Source organism: Pteropus medius, unplaced genomic scaffold (genome assembly GCF_902729225.1).
Source record: "Pteropus medius unplaced genomic scaffold, Ma_sr-lr_union100, whole genome shotgun sequence".
NCBI classification, from domain to species: Eukaryota; Metazoa; Chordata; class Mammalia; order Chiroptera; family Pteropodidae; genus Pteropus; species Pteropus medius.
In genome coordinates this window covers 7,700,003-7,726,278 of record NW_024349803.1, presented here as the reverse complement: position 1 = coordinate 7,726,278, position 26,276 = coordinate 7,700,003, and the positions used below count along the sequence as shown (strand labels likewise).

Genomic DNA, 26,276 nt, shown 5'->3' with positions numbered 1-26,276 from the left:
AAGCTCCAAGAACCTGGTGGCCAGGAAGGCTTTAGGGCAGAGGTGCGGGCAGTGTCGGGCCTCAAAGGATAGCTAGACTATACTTGCCAAGGAGGTCCAACGAGGCTTTCTAGGAATTGGTGACAGCAATAACAAAGGCTCAGAAGTGGAAATGAGCCAAGCCAGGCTGTTCAAGACACCATGAGAAGTCTACGCCAGCTGTCGCAAAGGTTTCTGGGAAAGGTGGCAGTCCCTCATGTAACGGTTTATCCATTTCAAGGGAAGAGAGAGCCTTCAGAGACGGGGACTTGGTCCCATTCTTGGTGTGCTCCTTCGACTTCGCCAATGGAGAAAAGCATGTCCTGTCTACAGATCGCCTACTAAAAGCCTTTCACATCTTGGCTTACCTATTATGTCTCTATGGAGCAGAGAGAAACTTGCCTCTTGGGACTTCTAGAGAGGTAAAAGAGTTTAGGTGGTCCCTGAAGAACTCCTGTTTCTGAGAAAAAAAACACTTAGGAGAGTCAGAACATACCTCTCTCTGGCCAGGGACTCATCTTCCAGGAGTAAGCCTCCCCCTGTTACCCACCGCCCATCTCCAAGATACAGAGTCTGCAAACTCAGGGCTCAGAACTGGTCAGACAACTGACAAATCCCACCTGCAAGCAAAGTCATGGAGCTAGTGTGGGTGACAGCTGGACATGACTGAGCATCCTGTGCGATGGAGGATAAAGGCGACAGTACAGCCCTTTTGACTGCTGTCTGTTGGGGTCCTGAAATTTCCAACTCCTTTTGATTAGAATAATTAAGATTCTGCCCTAGGATGAGGATATCCCCTGGTTTGTCAGATACTAAGACGAGGATGTGGATTAATTAGGTCAAAATACAGAGGTTCTCGAACTCCATGTTGTTCAAGATGGTGGCAGGATGGAGGGGCTACTATGCTGAGTAAAGCCTAGAAGTAGAAAGGCCAGATGTGTTTGGGGAATAGCGGACATGGCTGTGGCTGCAGCATGTGTAGGTTATTAGGGAAAGAAGAACAGATGTTTCTGTAGAAGCAGGCTGGACCAGAATCACAGGCTGAGGATCTGTTCTTTGTCCCACTGGTTGTGGGAACAACTGGAGGGGGGTTTTGAGCAGAAAGGATAAACCCTCTGAATGACAGCTCATGGCCTCAGTCTTCTCTCCTGCTCCCTCTCCCCTTTCCACATCACCTTCCCTGTGGTGTTTCCCTCTCAGGTCATATGGATGAAGGGATGGGTCAGCAGAGGCCAGGGTTGGGGACAGGTAGGGAGTGAGATGAGCACCTCATCTTTCTGCCCATGCAAGAAGCAGCTCAGCCCAAGAAGCCTGCTGCTGGACTGAGAGCCTGGTGAGGGGGGAGCCTTGGGGAGTGGGTCCAGGTTCTGGGAAGCACTGGGATCCAGGAACAGCAGCCTCTACTAGAGCCGGTGCAGCAACTCCACCCCTATTTTATAGGTTTCCTCCAAAATGGTGTTCTCATTGTATTTTTGTCCCCCAGAAATGTAGGTCAACATCTGGACACGACCGGGAAGTGGGGGCTACTGGTATCTAGTGCATAGATCCCAGGGATGTTGCTAAATATCCTACAATGCACAGGACATCCCCCTAAACAAAGAGTGCTCTGGCCCCAACTGTCCACAGTGCCACAGATGAAAAGCCCTGCTCTAAAGGATCTGCTTCTAGGCATCCTCTGGTTGGCACACCCCTGGGTCATCATCTCCTCCAGGATCAGCGCTGGGACGGGGCACCATGGCGAGGAGGCTCCTAAGAGAGACACTCTGAAGCAGGAGAGTAAAGGTGGAGAAATGGAAACACAAATTTCAGGTAAAGGAGCTTCAGCCTTCCCCCAACTCAGTCCCATCTAGTAAGAAACAGTGCTACACAGGAGCTTCTGTTGAGATTTTCACCCTGGAAGGAGGTAAGCCACACTGTCCTAGGTCAGATGGGTATATGCTGGGACCAGAGAGCTGCCTGAGCAATTTCCAAGACCCCAGAAGCTTTGAATAGTCCATAGTTCCTACTTCCACAGCCATCTAGAGAGCAGTCAGGCTTAGCTAGCCTCCCAGTTGTGTGTGTGTGTGTACACACACACACACACACACACACACACACACAGAGGACAGGAGCGGATAGGACTCACCGCATGAGGAAATCTGAGTCACCCACCTACACTAGTCCCTCGGCTCAACTCTCTAAGGACTGCAGTTCAATACTTTCAGAAGCCAGTGACCTCTCCTTTCATCAGATGCCCAGTGGGCAAGGGGTCGTTGGTGATGCAGTGAGGAAGCCGCCTTCACAGGCAGCCAGACTGTGAGCCACAGTCAGCAGGGAAAGATCTTCAGAGCCTGAGAGTACAGCTGTGTGACCCCCAGCTCTATCACTGACTCGTCACTTTACCTGTCCCTTTCCTCACCCTGAAAATGAGGTAAGAATGACAGCTACCATTTGGAGACTGCTTACTATGCACCACGCACCTCCTGTGCGCGTCATTCTCACAATACCCTGTGAGAATTTGTATTATGCTCATGACATGTGTGAGAACATGGCAGGGAGTTGGCTTGTCCAAGGTCACATGGGCAGCAAGTGGTGGAGCTGAGACAGGAACCCAGGCCTATACAATACCGTCTGCCTCCAAGAGGGAGGAAGGAGCTCTCAGGCACCATGCTGCAAGGTGGGGTCATGACACTCCAAAGTCGGGAGGGTTTTAGAGCAAAGGCCTCCATGTGCTCAGCATTTATTAATGGTGGAAACTCAAATTGGAGGACTGGCTCAGGCAGGGTAGGCCCACCGTGCCAAGGGCTACCAGGCAGATGCTGCTGTAAACACTCTTGAGACCTAGAGCCAAAGGCCCTGCTGCTGTTGGCTGGGCAGGCCAGGCCCCGCTAAAAATAGATGGGCTCTCAGGTCCAGCTCCCTGACCACAGCAGGCAGGCTGCGCCCTGCGCCCCGCACGCCCCAGCCATCCCCTGTTCCCCTCCCCCTTTCCTCACCCGGCAGGAGCCAGGCTTCTAGAAGGAAAAGAGATGCTAAGACTTTCACTTCAGGCCAGAGAGAACTGTTAAGTTGATGCCCAGTAGGCATGTTCCAAGTTCTGGTGGGGCCATAATGTGGGGAGAGGGTCTGACCCCAACACCTCATCTACCTCCCTCAGAGGTTTTGGAAGTTGTAAATCTCCAAAACCCACCCAGGGAAGGAGTGTAGCTAAGGCCAAAACTCGGCCAATTTCTCCACACTTGACAATTTAATCTAGATCCCGCTTGCTGTTTGGTTTTTTTTTTTTTTTTTTTTCCTTTTCCTGATCTGACTCACTTGTTGGCAGCTCTGCGTGATTCTGTATTTGCCGTGGCTTTCAGAGGTCTGCTTCGGGCCCTCTTGGGGAACCACCCCTCATCCCCGAGACGGTGGGGTTGAGGCGCGCCGAGCCGGCAGTCCTGGAGCCCCGGACCCGCGTTTTCAGCGCTGGGGGCGATAAGCAGGGACGCGGGACAGGAGGCTCTGGGGCTGGTGGCCTCTGCCTGCAGTGGCCTCGGTGCAGGTCTGGGCTCAGCCGGGGATTTCCTTTCAAAGGTGACTTAGAGCCACTTCATTAGGGGAGCGCACTCCCGGGCGGGCCCTAATGGCGTGTTTGGCAGAGTCAGCGAAACGCGGCGCGCAGCGGCTCGGCGGCGGGGGAGCGCCCTCTCCCGCGCCCTCGCCGTCTCCCGCGCCGACCAGCGGCGCGCACGGGGCCATTTGCAGCGCAGGCAGCCTCGGAAGCGGCCGCGGCGCGCCGGCGGGGAGTGAGGTGACACCATGGAGCTGAAGAAGGATAACAACGCCGTGTCGATCGACATGCTGCTGATCGTGCACTCGGAGAAGCGGCGCGCTGCGCAGGGCACGCACTCGGACCTGCAGGCGGACCCGGGCGCGCTGCCGCAGCGCAGAGGAGGTAAAGCGCGCCCGGCCCGACCCCCGGCGGCCCCTGGCACCTTGGCCTCCTCACCTAAGTACTAGCCTGCCGGGGGACGCCCCACGCGCCCCCGAACGAGGTCAGCGACACCGACCCTCTCCCCCTGGCTGCCTGCGCCTCCACGCTGTGGCTCTGGCGTCCCTTGGCAACGCGCAGCCCCGTGATTGCCCCGGGTTGACTCCCTGCGCAGGCCTGTGGGTGCTTCTGTCACTCCCGGCAGCCAGTTTCCTGCAGCCACTATCTGAAAGGTGCAGATCAGGGTTGGAAGATGCCCTGAAAGGAGGGGACCAGAGCCTCAGGCCTGACCCCTGGGTGGCCGAAGCCTGCTCCCTACATGGCACATGCAGAGTGCAGGGGACCCAGGGGAATCTGTGTGCTGAGTCAGATTTGATGATGGGGATCTCCCTTGGTGTCCTTGCGCAAGTCGTGTCCTCAGTTTCCCTTTCTTGAGCCCTCTCCACCCCTCCTGCAGAAGGCATAAAAGATGTAAAGGGCACATAGGCATAGATTGGATGAGGTTTGAAATCTGCTCTCCCCACCTTAACTTATCTATTAATTTTCCTTTCCTACGGACTTTTTGAGGAAGGGTAGACTGGAAAGATAAAGTAACTGTTTATAGCGTGATGTGGAAAGCAGGTCTTAGGCCTCTGTATTCTTCAGAGGAGAGGACACGACGCGAAGAGGGTACAGATGGATAATAATGGAGATTAAAAAGCCCCTCAGAAGTCTGGGAACCTCCTGTTTTGGGGTCTAGGAGAAAGCCCTCAGGAGCCCTGGCGGAGTGGTCTCTGTGTGCACTAGGCTGACTGCGCCCATGCCTTGGGAGTAACGCTCCACAGCCTACGCAGTAAAATTACTTCTGCCTCCCGCCTCCACTCCAGCCTCGGAGCTCCTCGGAGTCTGCCCCAGCTCTTCTGTCCCCAGAGCCTCTGTGCACATTGAACATTCACTTTCCACCTGCCTCACTCAAGTCATGGTGCCATGGACAGCCTTGCCTCCACCAGCCAAACAGGCTGGAGCTGCCCTACAATTCCTGGTGACCCCTTGGGGAAGCAGGCAGAGGAAAGAAATAGATTCTGAAGAGCTGAGAATGTTGACAGGTACTTCGGTCTCGGGAGGAATTTGGGGACCAGCAGTTGTTTGGGTTGGTTAGTTTCCGAGTTCTCAGAGCTGTTCCTGGAAGAAGGGGAGATGCCTGCTCCAGGGTATTTGTAATGAGGAAATGGGCAGAGGCCATTAGCTCCTGGATAGAAATGAGACAGCACTACTTCACACACTGCAATCCAGAAGGCCTTCCCCAGTGTGTGGCATGGCCAGAAGGCCCCCCAGAGGCACAGCTCTGGGTCAGCCCATAAGTCGCACCTCCTTCCGCTGCTCTGATCACATCTCTTCTAAAGGCTCTGTCACTAGAGAAGGCGAAGAACACGAAGAAGCCCCGAAATGTCAGGGATCAGCACTGCTCTGGGAGGTGTCCGACACCTGCCACAGACCCTATATGACTCCAGACCAACGTACTCCACACGCATGACCATGACTTAGGGAAAGAAGACGCTGCTTGCTAAGGCTTTTCGGCTGATATTTTTCTCCAAATATTTTCTCAAGAAAGAGAAAAGGGAGAGACCTGCTAAGAGCCAGCTTACAGGCCCACACAGCCCAAGGAGGGGAAATGCTGAGCAAGACAAGCTTGTTCCAAGGCCTCTTGTTGGTGCACAAGATCCAAAACGTGTCCATGCCCACTGCTAGGCGTCTCCTCCTGTCTCCTTCCCACTCCAGGTCCTCAGCTCTGCAAAAGAGAGCCTGAGCTCAGTAACTGTCACCATGCAGAGGACAGAGTGAAGATGTGACCAGGTGGCTTTCTGCTGTGTCCTTGTGGCAGAAAAGAGTCAGAGGGACAGGAGGCAAGGAGCGTGTGCACCAGGGGATTTGGGCTGCAAGGCCAACAGGTGCTTTCTCCCCTTTCTCCAGGGCCCTAGTATTTTCCCATTCATTCCCTTGGAACAGTGCTTCTCAAAAATATTCCTGGAGGCTCTCAGCACGTCTCAGGTATTCCCTTGGCCGAGGAGGAGGCAGCATAAAGCTTCCTGCACCAAGTCTGAAAGAGTTTTGAAGTCTTGGGTTTATCCCCAAAGTCAATGTGATATGCTCATTCCACTCTACAAGTGAGTCATTGAGGACTCCATGTGGTAAGTCCCAGACTGTAGAGGGCTCTGCAGAAAAAGGGACTGGGGGCCCTGGAGTGGTTGAAAGGGCTGGAGAAGCAGGATCAAGGCTGAGCTGTCACGAACAGCACCATAAGCTGCTCAGCAAGCCGGTTTGGTGAGGAAACCTCCGCTGCCGCCAAGGAGCACTAGGTGCTCCTTTCACACCAGGAACTTGATTCTATTGCAGTTGCTCCAACTGTCAGAACGTACACCAGTTCTCTGCCAGGATCTCGACCTCGCAGCCACCACTTCCAGCCAGCACCAGAAAGAAAGAGAGAGAGAGCACGTCCCTTCTTTTTCCTGTTGCCTCACCAGCTCCTAAGATGGAAATGGACACAGGTGCCACTGACTAGCCATGCCCGGCCCACACATGTCCACGCCGTAGCTGCAAGGGAGGCTAAGAGAGCAGGCAGCTATCACTTTCAATTAACACAAGGATAGGCAGTCTTTGCCCACCCCACCCTACACCCATCAAGTGGCACACCCAGAAATAGGCAGGCAAGATGAATGGCAAACGTTTTCTGCAATAATGCTTCCATATTTATGCGGTGGAGATGTGGTAGTGAAAAATGAGTATCTGTATTGTGAAAATTCTCCGTGGATGATCCTGATAGCCAACCCCACCCTTCTTGAAAACTACTGTTTTAGTGGGGTTTTTAAAATGTTTTTCAATGGTGAGGGTTGCATTCATGCTCCCAAGGGCATCTCATTCATGGGCAGCCTCCCTCAGCTCCCTGGAGAACCAAGTTACGCCACTCACGTTAATCCAGATACGTTTGCAACTGGCACATCACTCGCTGGGCCTGGGTCTCTCCACCGCAGAGAGCCTCACGCCGGTCCTTGTTATTTCACAGGACTCCAAGCCGTTGGAAACGGAATCCAGAAATGGCAGAAATTAGAAGGAAATGACCTGTATGGTAAATTCTCTTTTCATTTTATTTTCTAATCTCTGGAATTCATCACATTGAGAAATGACTGGAAGCATTGGGTTTCACTTGTTGAATACTGGCTCTAGACATCTAACCACTCTGAGAGTGGCTGCTCATGGCTCAGCCAGGCCTCCGGGGCCACTGTGCGCATGGAAAGTTTTCCCTGGCATCAGGTACCCCGATTTCCTGGAGGCTGGAGAAAGGGCAGTGCCATAAGCTTGAGCACTCACTTGTTCTCTCGGTGAGCTTCAGGGAAGACTTGCATCATTTGGCAAAGTGAGGTTTGGGTGTGTTCCCACAGAAGTGGGGCTGTACTGTCATGCAGGTCATCCGTCTTTTGAAGATTTTTCTGAATAGAGAGGACAACAGCTTGCCTTGGACCAGTATTACTTGAAGCCTGGGAGATGCCAGTGGCACCCTACTGGCCTGGAACCCAGAACACAATAAAATCTGAGAGAAGTCACCTTCCAAAACCTCTTCTATGGTGCCAGGTGCCTGTCCCCTGCAGGCTCAAGATCTGAGAATTCTATGCAAGGACCAGCTATACTGGGCCTTATTCTGTGCCCTTCAGGGATCCATTAGACCAGCCTCCAGGAATAAACATCAGCGTAACTGCACTGTGGGCATGTGAGAATTCTAATAAGGAATTGGGGCACTCATAGAGCCCCAATGGGGGGCTCAGTCAGACTCCAGATCAGATGGCTGATTCATCAGATGTCAGTGTGAAGGAACCACCTTCCATGACCCTCCACAAATAGGGAAACAGGACCACAATTAAGCAAGACTGAACAGCTACGCTCTGCCATTCTTCTGATAGTAACAAAAGGGAAGGATGGAGTTCTAAAAGGAAATTCATTCATCCATTACCTCAGTAAAGGTCTACAGTGCTTACCTTGTGCCAGGCAAGGTTCTAATTGTTAGGGATGAAACAGTGGCCAGTACAGTCAAGAACCCCTGCCCTCATAGGGCGACATTAAAATTATTGTAATCATAATACCATTCACTGAAGTTGCGTCTCAACATCCTGGAAGCGAAGAGCTTGCTCGTGTTCTCTACCCTGTGCCTGGGGATGAGTTATCCTCAAGATACGCTGTCCCAGGGACCACCCCTCTGAGTCCCAACCGACGGACGTGCATGGGTGAGATAGCTTCCTTAACCTTGCTATGCACATGCTCTAGCTCTCCTGAAGCAGACACCAAAATTAGTGAAACTATGCTTCAGGCTCATCAAAATTAAGATAAGAATCATATCTCCAGAGACATGTCAGTCACAGAAACGCAGAGCAGCCCATGCAGGCATATGTTCCCGGCCAGGCCAGTTGTGTGAGTGAGTAAGCGGACAACTGGGCTGCAGTGACAGGGAAGAGATGTACCATCCTCATTTGTTGCTGTCCCTTACCTTGCCTGAGTTGTCTGAAATCCATCTATGTCTTCTCGGGCATGCTGTTCCATCAGCAGAGGATTGAAATATACTGAATGCATCCTCTTTTCACCATCTGCAGGGTTCCTGGTTTGGAGGAAGTTTAATGGAAAAATACAACAAAACACAAAGGGACCCAGTAACTATTACAAGACTCTTCTAAAAGGCATGAAGTGGGTCTTAGTATAATGCGTCAGCCATCAAAGGGGATGATTAAAATAGTTTTTGCAAAAACTGAGAGTTTCAGGTAAATGCAGGGGTGGAGAGAGGCTCCACAGAGGCCTTGAACTTGGAAAAGATGACGGTTCCACCACTCTACCAATATATGTAATTTAAAGTAAAATTTTATTTCTTTTTCAAATGGCACACTTATATACATGCAGAAATTAAAATTATAGCTTCTGTCTGCGTTTTCTGATGGCGAGATTGTGGGTACATACTTGCCTTGCTAGTGCTCAGGACACCGGCCCTGGTAACCAGCAGGCCGCTCAGCCCTGGAAACTGGATGGCATGTTCATCTGAGAAGGAAGCAGCTGAAGGCTTGTGCTGGTGGAGTGTGCACAAATGTGGCTGAACATGGGGTTGATCCAAAAGGGCACATGTGCCCCCTCTTGCTGCCCTGTGCACTCCTTTGGCTGGGGGTGTACAGGGGGCGGGATGGTGGGGGAGCCTGGAGTGCTCCAAACTTTTCCAAACAGCTGGTGTTTGGGCTGAGCCACCCTGCCCCCAGCTTGTCCAGCAACGGGTTTCCCCTGCTGTGATTGGCTGCTTTCCTTGTTCCTGGTTGAAGTCTGCCTAGCAGCACAGGGACTGACGCCCCACAGCTACAGGGAAACCAATTGTGCAGCCCTGACTATAAATACCCCACAACAGCTATGCCAGCTAATCGCCCTCCTTGAGGATTCCCTTCCCATATCCTATTTCTTCCCTCAGCCAGCAGAGCAGAAATGCAGCCAGCTATGCCCACAGGAGGTGGCCTCCCTGTCCTAGCTGAGTCTGGCCTGGAACTCCAACTCAGGGTACCGCATCACCCTGGGTAGAGCTCCTGTGGACCTGGAACTTCAGCCAAACAACTTATCACAGACCAGGGTTTAAGGGTCCTGGTTGGCCTGCTCATAGGAGAAGGCTGGAGCAGGCAGATTTCTCCAGGGCAAGACCCTGCCAGATGGATAGAAAGCCCAGCCCAGCTCAGTGTCCCACTCACCCACCATGACGTGGCCCCAGGCATGGGAAGCACTGAATAGCAGATCTGGTAGGGTACACAAGAGATGTCATCCAAATGGAACCTGGTCAGTCCCGTGCCCTAGAGGCTTGCTTGTTTCCAGGCCCAGGCACTGGTCCCAGTGAGCACTTACAGTGAAAGGCCTGACAGCCTTTCTGCAGACCAATTGAAGGCCACGGGAGAAGATGGCTGGCCAGGATGGTAGCAGAAAGGAAACCTCCACCTGCCACAGCCCTAGCCCTTCTCAGCCCCACCCTCCCACCCCTCTGAAGCAAAGATTCAAGGTAACCTCAGCGAGACCAGCTCATTGCAGCAGCTATAAAGGGAGAGATGTAGGAAAGGTGATATTTCTGGTAGGAGGGGCAGCTAAGCCTGTGGCTCCCATTCATGGCCTACAGTAGGAATGGGGCATCTCTACACAGCAGCCTGACCCCACCAGGCTCGGGGAAGCTCTGTGTCCCAGGGACGTAAATAACTCTAATTGGTGGAGAAAGCTTTCATATAGTGGGTGCCCTGCAAATGTAAAACTGAACCAAACTGCAAGTTACCCCAAGTCCTAGGCTAGAAGCAGGAGGCAAGCTGCTCCCATTCTTCTCAGACGGAGACAAGAGGCAGAACTAGGAGTCAGGAGACTAGGAGTTCAAGTCCTAGGTCTGACCCTTCCTGACCGCAGGATCTGGCAAAAAGTTACCAGTCCAAGCTGTGGGCCTCCCAGCTGTAAAATCAGGACAGGAACCCCTCAGGCCACTCCACACAAAGGTAGGAATGTCAGGCATACCCATGCACTTTCGGGATTGTGCCTGGTGACACCAAAGTCCGGAGTTGTGGTTACTTAAACATGGAGGTGTCCCTGGCTTCTCGTGAAGAAACCCAGCCTGTGCTGACACCTGCTGAGAGGCATGAGGGTGCGTGCAGAGCGCTCCCAGTCATTGGCCTCTGCGCTCAAGTATCACTATGCTAATTCCTGTGTGTGCATGCTGTGGGTTGTGCACACGAGTGTGCATATGTTAAAGCCAGGCCTGGGATGAGCTTGGCGCCCATCAGCCTGCCTTTCTTGCAGACGTACACAGCTCCCAGCTCTGCCGGGGGAAATTCCACTGTGATCCCAGTGGTCACTGCAGGTCTCTCTGTCTTTCTTAAATAGGACACCTGGCGGAGAAGCAGCACCCTCAGCAGACCCAGGTCATCACTTCCTATGACAACCAAGGTAAGGGATTCGCAACTAGCCATGACCTGTATTCTGGCTCCTGTTTGCCAGAGACAGCCGACTGCAGAGCACAGACTTATGGGGAGCAGGGTCCTCTCTGCCCCATGGGTGTTGGAGCCTCTTTTCCCTCTTCTCACATCCCACAGGAAGCAGTGAGAGGCTGCATGGTATCGTGGGGTGAGAAATAAAGTCTTTGGGCAACAGAACCCACTGGTGTCATCATCCTCCCCCTCATTGCCATCACAATATATATAACATTTATTGAGCACTAACCATGTGCCAGGCATTCTACCAAGCCATTTACATGATTATTCTCATGTAAATTAAACTTCACAACAATCCTGTTTGATTGGTACTCCTAGAATCCTCATTTTACAGACGAGTAAACTGAGGCTTGGAAAGGTTGTCATGTGTCCATGATCGAATGACCGGCAAGATTCAGAGCTGGGCAGTTGACCTCCCCACAACCACCACAAGGCCTCAGCTGTTAACCTTCACACAGCGCTGCTTCCACAGCCCCCTGGAAACCAGCCTCCCCCTGTGGCTCATGTGGAGCAGTAGAGCTCCCCTGCTCTGGCTGGGGACTGGGCCAGGGTAGAGATCCCTCCACCCCTGCTCGGTTTTCTGCTCCACATTGAAGACCCAGGGCCTGGTGTCTGAGAGCTCCCAAAAGTTAGGCCTAAAGATTTCACCACCAATGCTCTCAGCATTGTTGTCTTAACCTGTAAGAAGATTATCTGATGGCATCCAGGGGACAGGGGTGGCTCCCTGGAAGCAAAAGTCTTCTGGAGGCCCTAGAGGTTTTGGAACCTTGGGGAACTGCTCTCTGAAACAGGTTTAGGAAAAGCCTGTCGGCATGGTTACCAGCACAAGGCAGCCGGCTCTCCTGGAGTTCTGGGTCAGTATCCCTTTAGGCCAGAATTCCTGGGACAGTAGATCCAAGACAGGCCCCAGAGCCACTCAATGGGCTGCATGCAACCTGCCACCTATCCTGAGCACCACAAGGACAAGCCCAGGCCCCTCTGCTTCTCTGAAATGGAAGCAGTACACAGCTGGCCACCAAATAAGAATAAGCACAATCTCGCTAAAATGAGAGAGGATTATTGACCACTTATTTCACTTAGCTTTGGCCATACCTTTTGATGGGGTCATGGCGTTATTCCAGTTAACACATGAGAAAGCTGAGACTGGGGATGCGACAGTCCCCGAGCAGGGTGCTCGGGCCAGACCTCCACACTGCACTGCCTCCCCTGTGTTGCAGGCAGATGGGCCTGCCAGTCACCAGAGCTGCACGCCACACCCCAGCTCACATGCACCATTCATGTGTGCCACTCACCACCGCCCAGCGTTCCAGGCTTCTAGAGAGACAGGAAGGAGGGAAGCCTTGGCAGAAGGAGGGACTCCTGTGTAGATTGGGATGGGCTGGCCCGGCGATGTCCTGAAAGAACCTGGGCCACAGCAACAGATGGGGCCGCCCCTCTTTGGGGCAGAGTTCACACTAATATTGGCCCATTCATTCCACATAAAGCAGTTCCTGATGCCAGCAGTGGGGATCCATTAGAGAACAAAACAGACAAGGCCTCCTGTTCCTATGGTACCGACACCCTACGTAGGGAGATAGATGAACCTAACAAGTAAATTATAGGATGTCAGCTACATCTGGAGGAGAAAATAAGGCAGGAAGGAGAATAGGGAGTGGGTATGTATGCATATGGGTGTGTATTAGTTTCCTATGGCTGCTATAACAAACTATCACAAACTCGGTGACTTAACCCAAGTTTACTCTCTTAGATAGTTCCAGAGACCCCAACTTTCAAATCAGTCTCACTGGGCTAAAGTCAAAATGTCAGCAAGGCAGGTTCCTTTCGGAAGCTCATGGGGAAAATCTGTTCCATGCCTCTTCTAGTTTCTAGAGGCTACTGATATTCCTTGACTTGTAGCTGCATCAATCCGATCTCTGCTTCCATTGTCACATTGCCTTCTCCCCACATAAGCAGTTAAATCTCCCTCTGCCTCTGTTTCCGCCCAGATAATCCGGGCTAATCTTCCTATCTCCAGATCCTTAACTTAATCACATCTGCAAAATCCCCTCTGGTATATTAAATAACATTCACAGGTTCCTGGAATTAGGACACGGATATCTTTAAGGGCCATTATGCAGCCTACCACAGGGGACAATTTAAAATAGAATAGTTGAGAAAGGCCTCCCTGAGAAAGTGACATTTGAGTAAGGGAGGAGGTAAAGGAACAAGCCATATGGGCATCTGGGAAAGAGCTTCCAGCAGAGGGAGCACAGGGCCTGAGGGCCTGAGGCAGGAGCTTGCCTGGCAAGTTGAGGGAGCTGTAAGCAGGTCACTGTGACTGGAGGGGCGTAGTCAAGGTAGGGGTAGCGAGATGAGTCAGAGATGACACAGGGCAGATCTTGAAGATCATGCTGGCTTCTAACCTGAGTGTGATTGGAAACTATTAGATGGTTTTAAATATGAGAGTAAACAAGTGGGCAAGTGTGGATGCAAGAAGACCCCTTAGTTGGCAGTGTGGTAAACCAGGCAGAGAGGTTTTCCCATGGTGTGCGTTTGGGGTGTAAAAGAGGGAAACCAAGGTTTAAGATTGAGGACGGAGATGGGGGACATGTAGGAGGAGCATTTTGGGGAAGGAAGGTGAAACATTTGGATTCGGCCTTGTTGAGGTTGGTGCCAGTGCCAAGCAAACACGTACGTGCTAATAGTGACCAAGGAAATCATTGTTTTGTGTACCACCTTCCTACTCATCCAGGGAGCTGCAAAACTCATGAGTTCAGTTCTGTGACCCACACCAGCTCTAGAGCAGCTTTATATCAATAACGGCAGTGCCCCAGAGGGAACACTTGGTATGGGCCATTCTGGGACCTAAGCCTCTTTTGCGGCTTACCTCATTTAATCCCACAACCACCTTCTGTGTAGGTTATCCTCCCATTTTACGGATGGAGAAACTGGGGCCAGAGAGGTTTTAGTAATTTGCCTGAAGTTACACAGCTGGCACACACCAGGTCTGGAAGTTAAGCCCATGTCTGCACTTCTAAAGCCAGTGGGCTTAACTACTCCACCATACACCGCACCTCTCTCACCTTCCATCAAGGGCTGTTGGGTGTAACAGCCCTCATACCTCCCCGCCAGACAAGAAATCCAAGATTTCCATCAGAACTGTCACTCAGAATGGTTCAGCTTTTTTCCCTCCTTATCTTGTCATCCAGTGGTAGATTTGATACAATAGGTGACAAAAGATCATTGGAATCTTGGATCTTCACAAGGAAGGGGGCTTCAAAAGCATCTGTAATGGGTGTGTAGGTTGAATAAGAGGAGAGTGTTCCCTCGGCTTCAGGCCTCGAAAGTTATACTTGAGAAGTCAGTTTTCTGTTGAGGTTTCCATCCTTCCACGTCTTCCATCCTCATCCCCATGCAGATACTCTGTGCCTTCTCTGATCACACGTGCACTAGGTCAAATTGCCACATTTCTGTGGAGCTCCACTCTGCAGAAGGAATTATGAATGACCCTGTGTTTTCAAGAGCCCAGTGAAAGCTGGGTCAGTTAGGGCCACAAGAGATGGCCTTCACCACACACCACGGCCGGTGTCCCAAGGGTCTCAGCCCTGAGCTCTGGCACCTTCAGTTGTCATCTCATATCTAGGGCTGCTGAACGAGGCTTTCATACCATGTCTGGCAGTACCCAGTGAGCGTTGTCCAGAGCTGGACTGTCCCGTCGCCATCTAACATGCTTTAGTGGGATGTCAGAGCTCATCATGCCCTACATTAAAGCTGACTACCGCACCCTGAGCAAAAACCTAGACAGAGTCTAAGAGTGTTTTTAAATTTACAAATGCTTTAGCTAAGGTTTCCTGGTGCTCGGCTACCACAGGAAAATATTCCAAGGTGAAGAATCTAGGATGTAAATGTGACAGCCAGTAATGGAAAGAGTTAATGAACACCTAGAGTCAATGATGGCAGGTACCTGACATGAATCTCTCATTCCCTACACACACACACACACACACACACACACACACACACACAATACATTTATACATACACATGCATGACAGTCTTTGCTAATTGATCAGTGCTCTAAGAAGCCACTTCCAATCAGTCAGAGTTAATGAACAACACAAAATCTGTTTGCCATCTCTGTACTAGGTATTCTGAGCACATTAGGCTTTTAGACAGATCCTAATTCAAACCTGAGAGACCTGGAGAGAGGCTGTCAGGTGGGAGAACTCTCCGGACTGGGTAAGAGGCAGTACACGGACGTGTTGGACTTGCCTGCTGCATCTCACTTCTGAGAGGATAGGGAAAAGGAAGCAGAGCCAATGGCGTCTGGGAAAATGGCCTTAGAGTCACTTCTTAGGGGTAGCAGAGAATAATCACTAATACACTTTCACTAAGACAGTCAAAACTGCAGCTTCAGAAATATTATTTGGGTGACGACTGGTAGAACGAGGTACTGGTGCTCTCAGAGAAACAGCGGGTGACCTAAACTCCCAAGAAGGGCTTCCTTTGATTTGGTTAAGATTAGTGTAACGGTATCTGACTGCACTTAGGATTTAGATCTTATTTTAAATTTTGCTCCAAATGATGTTCCATTCTATTATCACTGGAGATTGGTCAGATTAATTTTTTTCCCTTAAATTAAGAGTTTTCTTTGATACAGGAATGCTATAGTCGGCAAACTCTTACCACTTTACATGTTAAGAAAGCATGGGGCTGTACTGTGAGTGCTGCTCACCTGCAGATGGCAGGCCAGGCCCAGACCCAGTTCCGGGAGCAGAGAAGCCTCCCAGAAGTACCCTTACTAAAACCCTGTGAATGAGAGTGGGGCTCACACTCCCACACAGATCAGGGAGGCCAGGAGCTTTGCAGTTTTTCTCAGGGGAGTGCCAGTCAGCAGCAGCCCTTTGATAGAGAACCAGGAAGTGGGACTCAGGAGGAGGTTGGACATCGGACCCTGTCAGCTCCAAGAGGAGAAAGAGAAGAGGGGGTGCAGGAAGGAGAAAAGAGATTAGAAACATTGATGGGTGGGGTTCCACGCCAGGGCTCCATTCAGCATGTGAGACTACCTCAACATCCACCCTTGGAAAGGCTTTAACAGTATTTTATTTCTCAGCTCCCTCATTTTTGACAAAGAGACGTGGATGAATTGAGAGTAGTTGGAAGTACCTGGACGTTAGAAGTTTGGGGAAGAGGTTGTTGGTTGTTGAACCATAAACCAACAAGTCGTTCAGTTTTGCAGCATCTCTAAGTTTCTGGAGACTGTTCCAGCCAAGCATTTTCCAAATTGTGTTTGACAATATAGTACTGGGTCAGATAGACTTCTTTGCTTCAGGTCTTGTCAGATCATTGTGTATTGTGCCTTACAAAATAGGAGAGAGTGGGCATATTTCTCAATTCCTTTTTTCACAAGGTACAGCTTGGCACCTCCTTTGAAAAACTCCTGAGGGTATTTCAGGTGGAAAGTGGGGAGACAAAGGAGAATAGGCCCAGGCCTCATGCATCATGGGAAGACACACAGGAAGTCTTTGCTGCTGATGGTGATGGCGCCAGATCCTATCCTAAGACCAGAGCTGAATCATGCTTTGAACTCTTTGAAATGCTTAATGTCTTAGTTAGAAAGCCACAGGCAGATTTTATTTGACAGTGAATGTGCTAGAAATTACACTCAACACGAATGTTAACCCATTCAAAGTAATGGTTCAGAAACCCCACTGTATCTTTTTAAATTGGGAATTATTCTCTTTGGCTTGCAGAGCAAGTTTATGAGCTGCACAAGAAAGTCCGTATTGTTATTCTTTGAAAAATAATTGTGACATGTTTAGTAGGCAAAGGGTTAATAAAAAGAGCTCTTACAAAATCAATAAGGAAAAAAATATTACATCAGTAGGAAAATAGACAAGTCATAAAATATAAGAATTTAAAAATGGCAAATAAATATATTAATAACACTACACTAAAATATGCAAAAACAAGGTGGCATATTCATTGACAAAAGTTTAAAGAATTGATAAAAATCAAATGTCAGTGAGGGTATTAGTGATCTATTTTTACATTACAAACCACTCGAAAACTCAGTGACTTAAAACAATAAGCATTTCTCGGCTCACAAGTCAGCAGATTGGCCGGGTGTTCTTTCCTGAGCCACCCCCAGCTGATCATGGGCCTTGGCTGGACTTGCTCATGTGTTGCGGTCAGCTAGAGAGTTGGCTGGAGACCAGCTGATCTAGGGTGGCTTCACCTGAGATGGCTCTGTTTTGCTCCATTTGGTCTCTCATCCTCCAGAAAGCTAGCCTGGACTCATTCACATGGTGGTTGTGGCTGGAATCCCAAGAATGAAACTGGAAGCTGCAAAGACTCTTGAAGCCTAGGCTCAGAGCTTGCACGACATCACTCCTACCACATGCTCACTGGCCAAATCAAGTCATAAGGCCAGCCCAAATTCAATGGACAGAACAAAATGCTTCTCATTGGGAGGAAGTACGAAGTACTGTGGCCAATTTTGCAATCAGACACAGTAAGAATGAGCAAAGTGGGCATTCTCTTGCACTGTAGGTATAATCATATACTGCTAAAATTATTCATGAGGAAATTTTTCCAATATTGAACAAAAGCCTCAAAAATCTCCATACCCTTTGATCTATATTTAAGAATTTATTCAAAGAGACTGATTTGAAAAGTATGTAAAGAGGTGTGTATCAGAATGTTTACTGCATTACTGCTTATAATAGCAAAACATTCAGGAAAAGTTAATTATCCAACCAAAAAAGGATTACTTATATGGATTATAAACCACCTATAGAATAGAGTACTATGTAACCGTGTAAAATGATGACATGTGGCTACTTTCACTGATGTGTTAAATGATGAAAATAGGTTACAAAAGCATGTTTACTGTAATCCTATTTTGGATTTTCAATTTCTATTTTATATTTTTCTGTATCATCCAAGTTTTTGTTTTAATTCTGCTTGGGCTTTTTTATTCTGATGGGTTTTTTAAATTTTTTTATTTTATTTTAAATTAACTTACAGTAAAATAGAATTTTCTGGTGTAGAGTTCTATGAGTTTTAATACATGCATAGATTTATGTAACCATCATCACAATCAGAATACAGAGCAGTTCTCTTACCCCCAAAATTCTCTTGTGCAGACTCTTTGTAGTCACAGCCTCTCATTACTCCTAAGAGTTTCTTTGTGTTGATGAAAAATATTTCTTGATATGGATGCACTACGGGGTATTTATCCATTCACCCACTGAAGTACATTGAGGTTGTTTCCAATTTGGGGTAATTATGAATATAGCTTCTGTAAACATTTGTGTATAGGTTTTTGTGCGAACATAAATTTTCATCTCTCTGGGATAAGAGTCCAAGAGTGTAATAGTTGGGTCATACATTAACTATATGTTTTGTTTTATAAGAAACTGCCTAAGTATTTTCCAGAGTGGCTGTACCATTTTATAATACTAGCAGCAATGTACAAAAAAATCCAGTTTCTCCACAACCTTGTCAGCATATAGTATTATCACTAGTTTTTATTATTGTTCTTCTAATAAGTATGATATCCCGTTGTGGCTTATTTTTCATTCTAATGGCTAATCATGTTGAACATCTTTTCATGTGCTATTTGCCATCTTTCTTTTGGTGAAACATCCGTTCTTTTACCTACTTTATAGTTGGATTGTCTTTACACTTTTGTAAAAAATTAAGTTGCCAAATTTGTGTGGGTCTATTTCTTAACTCTTTATTATATTCTGTTGATCTATGTATCTACTCCCTTACCAATATCACATTATTGTGATTACTGTAGCTTTATGGTAGCACATCTTAAAATCAGATAGTTGGAGTCCTCCAAATTTTTGTTTTCAAAATTGGTTTGGCTACTCTAGTTGCTGTATCTTTTCATCTAAATTTTAGAATCACCTTGCCTTTTTTACAATCTATAAAATTCCTCCAAGGAGTTTGAAATTGCATTAAATCTATAGATCAATTTAGGGAGATTGGCAACTCAGTAATATTGAATCTTCCAATTTTGAACATGGTATGTCTCCCCTACTTATTTAAGTCTTTTTAAAATTAGTTTGATCATATTTTGTAGTTTTCAGGATACAGTTTCTGTACTTTTTTTAGATTTATATTTAAATATTTCAATTTTGTGAGCTATGGGAAATAGCAATTTTTAAATTCCACTTTCAATCATTTATTGCAATGTAAATATAATTAATTTGCTGATCTTGTATCCTGTGACCATATTAAACTTACTTATTAGTTCTAGGAATTTTATTGTAGATTCCTTGGGATTTTCTGTGTAGACAACCATGTTATCTGTGAATGAGGATATTATTTCTTCCTTTCTATTCTATTTGACTTTTATTTATTTTCCTTGTTTAATTGCACGGGGTAGTATTTCCAGTACAATGTTTATTAGGAGCAATAAGAGTGGAGATCCATGCCTTGTTCCCAGTCTCAGAGGGAAAGAATTCAATTTTCATCATTAAATATGCTATCGGCCGTAGAATTTGGGTAGATTTCCTTTTTCAGATTAAGGAATTTTTCTTCTATTTCTAGTTTGTTACAAGATTTTATTATGAATAAATGTTCAATTCTGTCAAATGCCTTTGTTGCATCAATTGATATTATCATGCGATTTTCTTCTTTGGCCTGTTAATATGGTGAATTACATTAATTGGTTGTCGAATATTGAACCAGCCTTGCATTCCTAAAATAAACCATACTCAATTGTGTTGTATTATTCTTTTACTATATTGCTGTATTTAATTTTCTAATATTTTATTGAGGATTTTTGTGTTTATAAAGAATGTTGGTCTGTAAGTGTTCTTTTCTTATCAGTCTTTGTCTGGTTTTGGTGTTAGATTAATTCTGGCCTCATAAAATGGATATGAAGTATTCACTACTCTTCTGTTTTCTGAAGGAGGTTATAGACAATTGGTGTTATTTCTTTTTAAATGTTTGTCAGGCATTTGTTTGTTTATTTTTGGAAGATTTTGAACTAAAAATTTAATTTTAAAAACAGATATAGGAACATTCAGGTTATCTACTACTTTAGTGAGTTTTAATTATAGCTTTCAAAAAATTAGTCTATTCCATCTAAATTGTAGAACTAATATTACCCATTACATTCCTGATATTGGTGTCTTGATTTCTGATTTGTGTCATACCTCTTTTTTTTTTTTTTTTTTTTTGGTCAATCTGGTTAGAGGTTTATCAATCTTATTGATTTTTTTCAAATAACCAGCTTTGGTTTCATTGATTATTCTCTCATTATTTCTTTAAATATTTTTTCTGTACCACACTATTTCTCCTCTCCTTTCCAGATTTCAATGACATGAATGTTATACTTTTAGGTATTGTCTCACAGCTCAGTGAGACTCTGTTCACTTTTTCTCTCTGTTGTTTATATTGGATAATTTCTACTAATCTACCTTCAAGTTTACGGAATCCTTCATCTGTCATCTCCATTCTGCTATCAAGCATATCCAGAGAATATTTTAAACTACTATATTTTTCAGTTCTAAAATTTCCATGTTTTTTTCTTATATTTTCTAATATTTTTTGTTGATACTTTGTATCATTTCATTTATCTCAAGCTGTTTGCCCTCACTTTTTAAAGCATGGTTATCATAGTTGTTTTAAAGTCTTTTTCTGATAATTCCAAAATCTGTGTCATCATGAGGTTAGTATCCATTGATTATCTTTTCCTTTTCAAATTGAGATTTTCCTGGGTCTTCCTATGCTGAGTAATTTTGGATTGTACCCTTTGTAATGCTAATCAGATCTGTCCTGCACACGCACCACCCAGTAGCCAGTCTAGGCATTGGTCTACCCCATAGTTTAGTTCTCAAAGACTGTAGTGTGATATTTAGGATGAGATCCATGCATGCATGACATAGATGAGATCCATCTATGCAGAAGTAACCACAGGAGTTTATTCATAACTTTACGGATTTGTTTTCTTGAGCTCTTGGCTCTTCACAACCCAATCCTCTGGCCAAAACCTGGGGCTTTAGTTTCCCCCACTCTACCAGGCACTTCTCACAACTGTGTCTGCTTCTGGAGCCAATCAATGGAGAACAGAGAAAAACAATGAGAATTTGCCCCCACGCTCTTTGGGATCATGGCTTTTCTGGTGCCTTCTCTCAAAGACAGGTGCCTGCCTGTCCAACATCACTCTGCACTGCTACTGACAAAATTTCTTGGGGGCTGAGCGGGCAGATAACAGAAAAAAGAAATGAAAAAACATCAGAGATTTCCTGCACTGTCTCTGACTCTTAGAGGTTCTTTTTCTCACTCCACAGGCTGTAAGGAAGAGGTTCTCTTAGAGCATTTTTTCTCTGCGTTAATTATGCACTTCTGGGTTTGGGGCTGCCTTTGAGTCCAGCCAGGTAATACCAAAGCGGGAGGGGAATGATAAACTCGCTGCCAATTTGGTGATGCTTTAAATTCTAATCTTCTTCCTCATTTTGCTTTCCATCATTTACTTTACAGGGTCCTCAAATAGTTATTCCATGCATTTTTTCCCAAGTTTTATAGTTGCATTCAGTGGGCTTATCAGTCTTGCCCGAATCTGGAAACTGCTGGGTTTTTTTTCTTCTTTTAAACAAAAATTACTTGTATATTCAAAAGAAAGCTCTAAAACTAATTGTGTTTTGTTATTCAAACATTTGTCATGAGACATTGCATTCTTTCCTAGTAACATCAGACTGAGAATGTCACCTCCTATTCCTTTACAGGGACACAGCTAACTGTGGAGGTCCATCCTCGAGACGCCATGCCCCAGCTGCTCAAGAAGTTCTCTAAATGTATGTACATACAGGAATGCTCATGTATGGAGGGCTGGCAGGGAGGATTGTAGGCAACATAATAGTCCAGAGCCCAGCCTAGGCATCTTCTAGGGGTAAGGAGAGGAGTGACCTGGACTTACACACTGGTAAGAGACAAGGCATGACAGCTTCATGCTGGGGATTCTCTTTCTTTTCATTCTGCAATTAGGTGTGGGTAACACAAGGCATTTAGCTAAAGATGAATTTCATCACAAGAGCGTTGTTGTTTTTAGATGCCATTTGTTGACTGCCTAAAAAATAGCATGCACAGTGCTAAATTCTTTACGTTCATTAACTTTTTAACCCTTTGACATATACCAGGATTATTCACACTTTCAAGTCAGCAAAGTAAGACTCAGAAAGGTGAAATAACTGCCTACGCGACCAGCTAGGAAGAAGGTCAGAACCCAGGTCTTACTGAGGCTTGTGCTCTTACCCTACTTGGCTGCCTTCAGTGCAAGGCACACAGGCCCAGGCCCAGGCCTGTGATGTTTCTTCCACTCCCTTCTGGGTCCTCTCCCTGTATCTCTCCATCTCGTGGCTAAACAAAGGCCTGGGCCAATACAAGCCAAGGAACAGAGGCTGCAAACAGCCAAGGCTCAGATTCTCTCTGTGTCCACTCAATAGGCCAAGGCAGGTCCTCAATGGCTGCCTGGCCCTGCAGCCCTCAGCAATTAAGGTCTCAAGAGGGCAGGAGAAGACAGGCCCCAGGAGTCAACTGGCCAGATTCAGATCTCAGCCCTGTGATCTCAGACAAGTGGCTTAAGTTCTCCTTTGGATTTATTTTTTTCATCTATGAAGGGAGGGAAATAATTCAATGTCCCTCATAGGATCGATGTGAAGTTAAATGAGAGAGTCAATATAAAGCATAAGCCAGGCGTAGTGAGTACACAATAAATACTAGCTACTATTTTGAACCCCCATTACCCTACCAAAAAATGTAGATAAAAACAAAATGTAGGTGCAAGAAAGAAAAGGCCAACAGTTTCTCCTCATGGCCTACATACATTTGCAACCTTCCGTTGTTATATTTACAGTCTACCATGGGCTTCAAGGGCATGAAACAGCCTGCCTTGGCACCCCACGCCCCAGCTCTTCCTGGTTCCATCAGGCACCCACATCTTCCTGACCTGGTTTCAGATCAACAGGAGGGGTTTCTCTCCCATTGCCCATGGAGTCTAATAACTACTGGCAACCATTTTGCCTTAACCATCTTGGATTTATAAGATTTGGTTACCCGCAAAACTTCCCCGGGAATAATTTAATAATTACTTGACCTTTCTGGGTTTCAGCTCCTATATATAAACCACCTTCCCCTCACTCCACTTTCATGTCTGTCCATGGAGAGTTCTTGTCCTGTTATCTGGTGTGAATTCACTGGTGTCCTCAGCATCCCCAGCTATGTTCCAAGATGACAGGAGAAGGTAGAGGAGGGCCAGACAGAAGGCTCCAGATGGACCCACTGAATAATCCCAAGTGTTGCTGTCAGAGGAGACACTACTTCTGCTCACAGACTGCACATGTCTTTCTTGTTATTCGTCCCTGGTTCCCAGTCTTCCCTCTGCCCTACCAGGAAGTCCAGGGCAATTCCAGCAGCAAGAACTCCAGGGGATGGGAGCGAGAAGGCTGTGAGAAGGAGAGTGGGGTAGAGGCAAGGACCACCACACCGACAATCATCTGTGCTTGCATTTTTATTGCTTCTGAAGTGTCTCTACTCTGACCTTTGGAATATCGTAGGTTTACACGGTGATAAAAATGGAAACCCAAGACCCCGGCAGCCTGGAGGAAAAGATGCCCATGGTAAGTTGCAGGGACTTCTCAGGAGCTGTTCTGTGAGATGGGGAATTGGTTTAGCCTCATGGGGAATCTCTAGTCAATTGGAAATGGCTCCCTGGGGCACTGTGCTAAGAATACGAGGCTACCTCTGGGCTTAGGGGAGAGGAGTCTCGTGATTGATTAGCAATATCTGCCATGGACACAGAGGGAGAAATGAAAAGCTCACATGCCAGATGTAATCCCAAAGCTAAAGCTGAAACCCCGCCAATAACAAGGTTGCCCATTATATGGGAAACTAGAATTAGAATCCAGAATTGTGTTAACTTTAAATGAAGTACAGATATAAGGTAGGAGACATGTGAATAAGCAGAGTAGGGCAGGGGAAGAAACCCTGAAAGGGGCGATAGATGACCTGGGTTCAAATCCTGCTTTTTTCCCTCACTCTCCTTCCCCAGGCCTCAGTTTCTCCCTTAGTAGACCAGATGGCATCTAAGGTTTGCTACAGCTTGGCACTTCTCATTGTTTTGCTTTATAATTAGAATAATTTAGTTAAAGTCACTGACTGATATTTTAAATGTATTTGTGAAAAATTATATTGGGATCTTATATAATCTACTCAGAAGGTAAATTTAATGAGACATAAATCATTATGAGTATTTTTAATGATCAGATATTGTAAAATGGAACCAAGAAAGAGTAAAACTAGTAACAGAGCTTTCAGCCCCATTTTAGAAACGTCATCTTTCTTCTCAATGGGGGCAGGGAAGCCTCATTTGCAGAGCTGTACTGAGAAGAAATTGTTTGATGTGTAAGTCCCCTTCATACCCACTTAGCTCGCTCTGATGGCCCTTGTCAGAGAATGGCAGGTGCCAGATTCCATGAGGGAGAGGGCACTGAGGAGTACGGAAGCTCAGCAGGGCCTGCTGCTGTGTCCCCATGCCCTTCTGAGGGACTGGCTCGGCCAGGGCTGTACTCGGGCCACACAGGGTAGGGACTGATAGTGACCTAAGTAATAGGAGACAAGAAGTCCCAACTTCAGCACCCAAGGGGTGGCCACAATGGTGCTGGGCTTCAAGGGAGCTCTAATGTAAGATCGTGCAGGACAGAAGAATTGTGGGGTGGGTGTCCTTCAGGAGATGTCTTAGCCATTGTAGAAGGAGCAGAAAAATGAAGAAACGAAACGCTTCATGGTAGAGTTTGCATAGACTGCCAGTCCCCCACATTCCCTGTCCCCTCTTAGAAGGGGACAGATTCTGGATGTGTCAGAGCACATGACATGGCAAAAACCCAATCAGAAGCTTCCTACCAAAGGGACTAAACCCCCCAGGGGCTGCTGCAGTGTGGCGGCAGGGAACAAGGGACTGGGTGAGGTGGCCTTGGGGAAGGTGCCAAATCTAGCCTGGGGCTGAGAAGGAAGAGGCCTGGTTCCCACCAGGAATGGACCTTGGGGCAGTGAGGAAATGCAGAAGGACCCGTGTGGCCTGCTTCTGATGGCTATACCTGACTAGCCCCTAACCAGCTGGCACTGTGCCTCGTCCCCTCCTGGCCCAGAGAGGGTCCATGTCTTGGGTCTCTAGCACCAAGGTATGGGACTTTCACAGCCCTTGCGGGACGTGTGGGCAAATGCACCGAGCACAGAGGCTCCATACCCCTACTCCTGCACTTGCCTGCAGAAGACTTCTATTCTGTACCCTCCAGGGGGCAGAGTCACACCAACCTTACAGCATGATCCACCATCTCATTCACTCTCTCCAGGTGCCACATACACATGCGCCTGAGGCCCAGCGGCAAGTCCAGCACCCCTAGTGAGGTGGCGGTTGGGCCGCAACTAGAACCCGGGACTTGTGCAGCCCCACTAGGCATTTTCCCACATCGCTCTACTCTTCCCAGGCTTGTTGCTGCACCCTGGGGCCCCACTAGCACCCCTCACTCACCCACCACTCAGAGGCTCCGGAAATGACAAGCTGAAAGGGGAATGAGTCCACATGAGTCAGGGGATCAATGCCCATGGGCCCCATCCCCCTCTCAGCCCTCCCTGTCCTCCCACCCACCTTGCCTGATTTGGGTCAGCTTGGCTCAGAGGGCCTTGGATAACAAGGACACTGCCAGAGCCCAGGCTCTTTTCTGGGTTAGGACAGGGCTTTGCTGCTCATCCGTCGGTAGGTCTGACCACTGGTCAATTAGCCCTTTAGCAGCTGATTGAGCCTGTCCTGTGTCCAGGTTTTCTATGAGAATGGCTGGACATAGATCAGTGATTCTGGGAGGCAGCCTCCCTCAGCAGCCTCCCCTCAGAACACTTGGTTTTCTTGGGGTGCTCTAATCTCCAGCTGACTAGGGGCAAGGGAGAAAGCCTATCTGGGTGCCAAACCCACCTCCCCTGCAGAGGCCCAAGTGGCCCAGCTCCACCACTCCCTCTTTCTACACCCAGAATGCTCTGCAGCACCTCCAGCCCCGGCACCACGACCTTGGCGCCGAGCCTCCCTCCTTTAGTCCATCAGGGGTTAGCAGCATCACCTGGACGCTTTCCACAGAGCACTCATCCTGGACAAGTTAGCTGCGAATCTGCAGAAAACTAAATGGCGGGGAGAAGGGGATTTCATCATCGATCTGTCTGGGGACTGCTGAGTTAATTGAGGTGAAACCAGTTTCTTTACTGCCAGTTTCACGGGGTCTGCAAATAAGTTTATGTTCCCTGTGAGTCTCTAAGAG

The 26,276-nt window shown here is 47.5% G+C and overlaps 1 protein-coding gene across 2 annotated transcripts in view; it reads left to right on the top strand.

Moving 5' to 3' along the window:
* Positions 1–3,336: 3,336 nt before the first annotated feature.
* The window catches only part of KY (kyphoscoliosis peptidase), a 46,751-nt gene continuing 23,811 nt past the window's right edge, over positions 3,337–26,276 (top strand). Inside the window, exons 1-5 of one of the 2 annotated variants that reach the window (XM_039837211.1) lie at positions 3,337–3,931; positions 7,008–7,070; positions 10,868–10,930; positions 21,702–21,770; positions 23,529–23,591. In XM_039837211.1, the coding sequence (XP_039693145.1) occupies positions 3,796–3,931; positions 7,008–7,070; positions 10,868–10,930; positions 21,702–21,770; positions 23,529–23,591 (394 nt within the window). In that variant the 5' untranslated portion in view covers positions 3,337–3,795. The remainder of the gene's footprint in view (positions 3,932–7,007; positions 7,071–10,867; positions 10,931–21,701; positions 21,771–23,528; positions 23,592–26,276) is intronic. The other variant, XM_039837213.1, reaches the window with a different exon arrangement.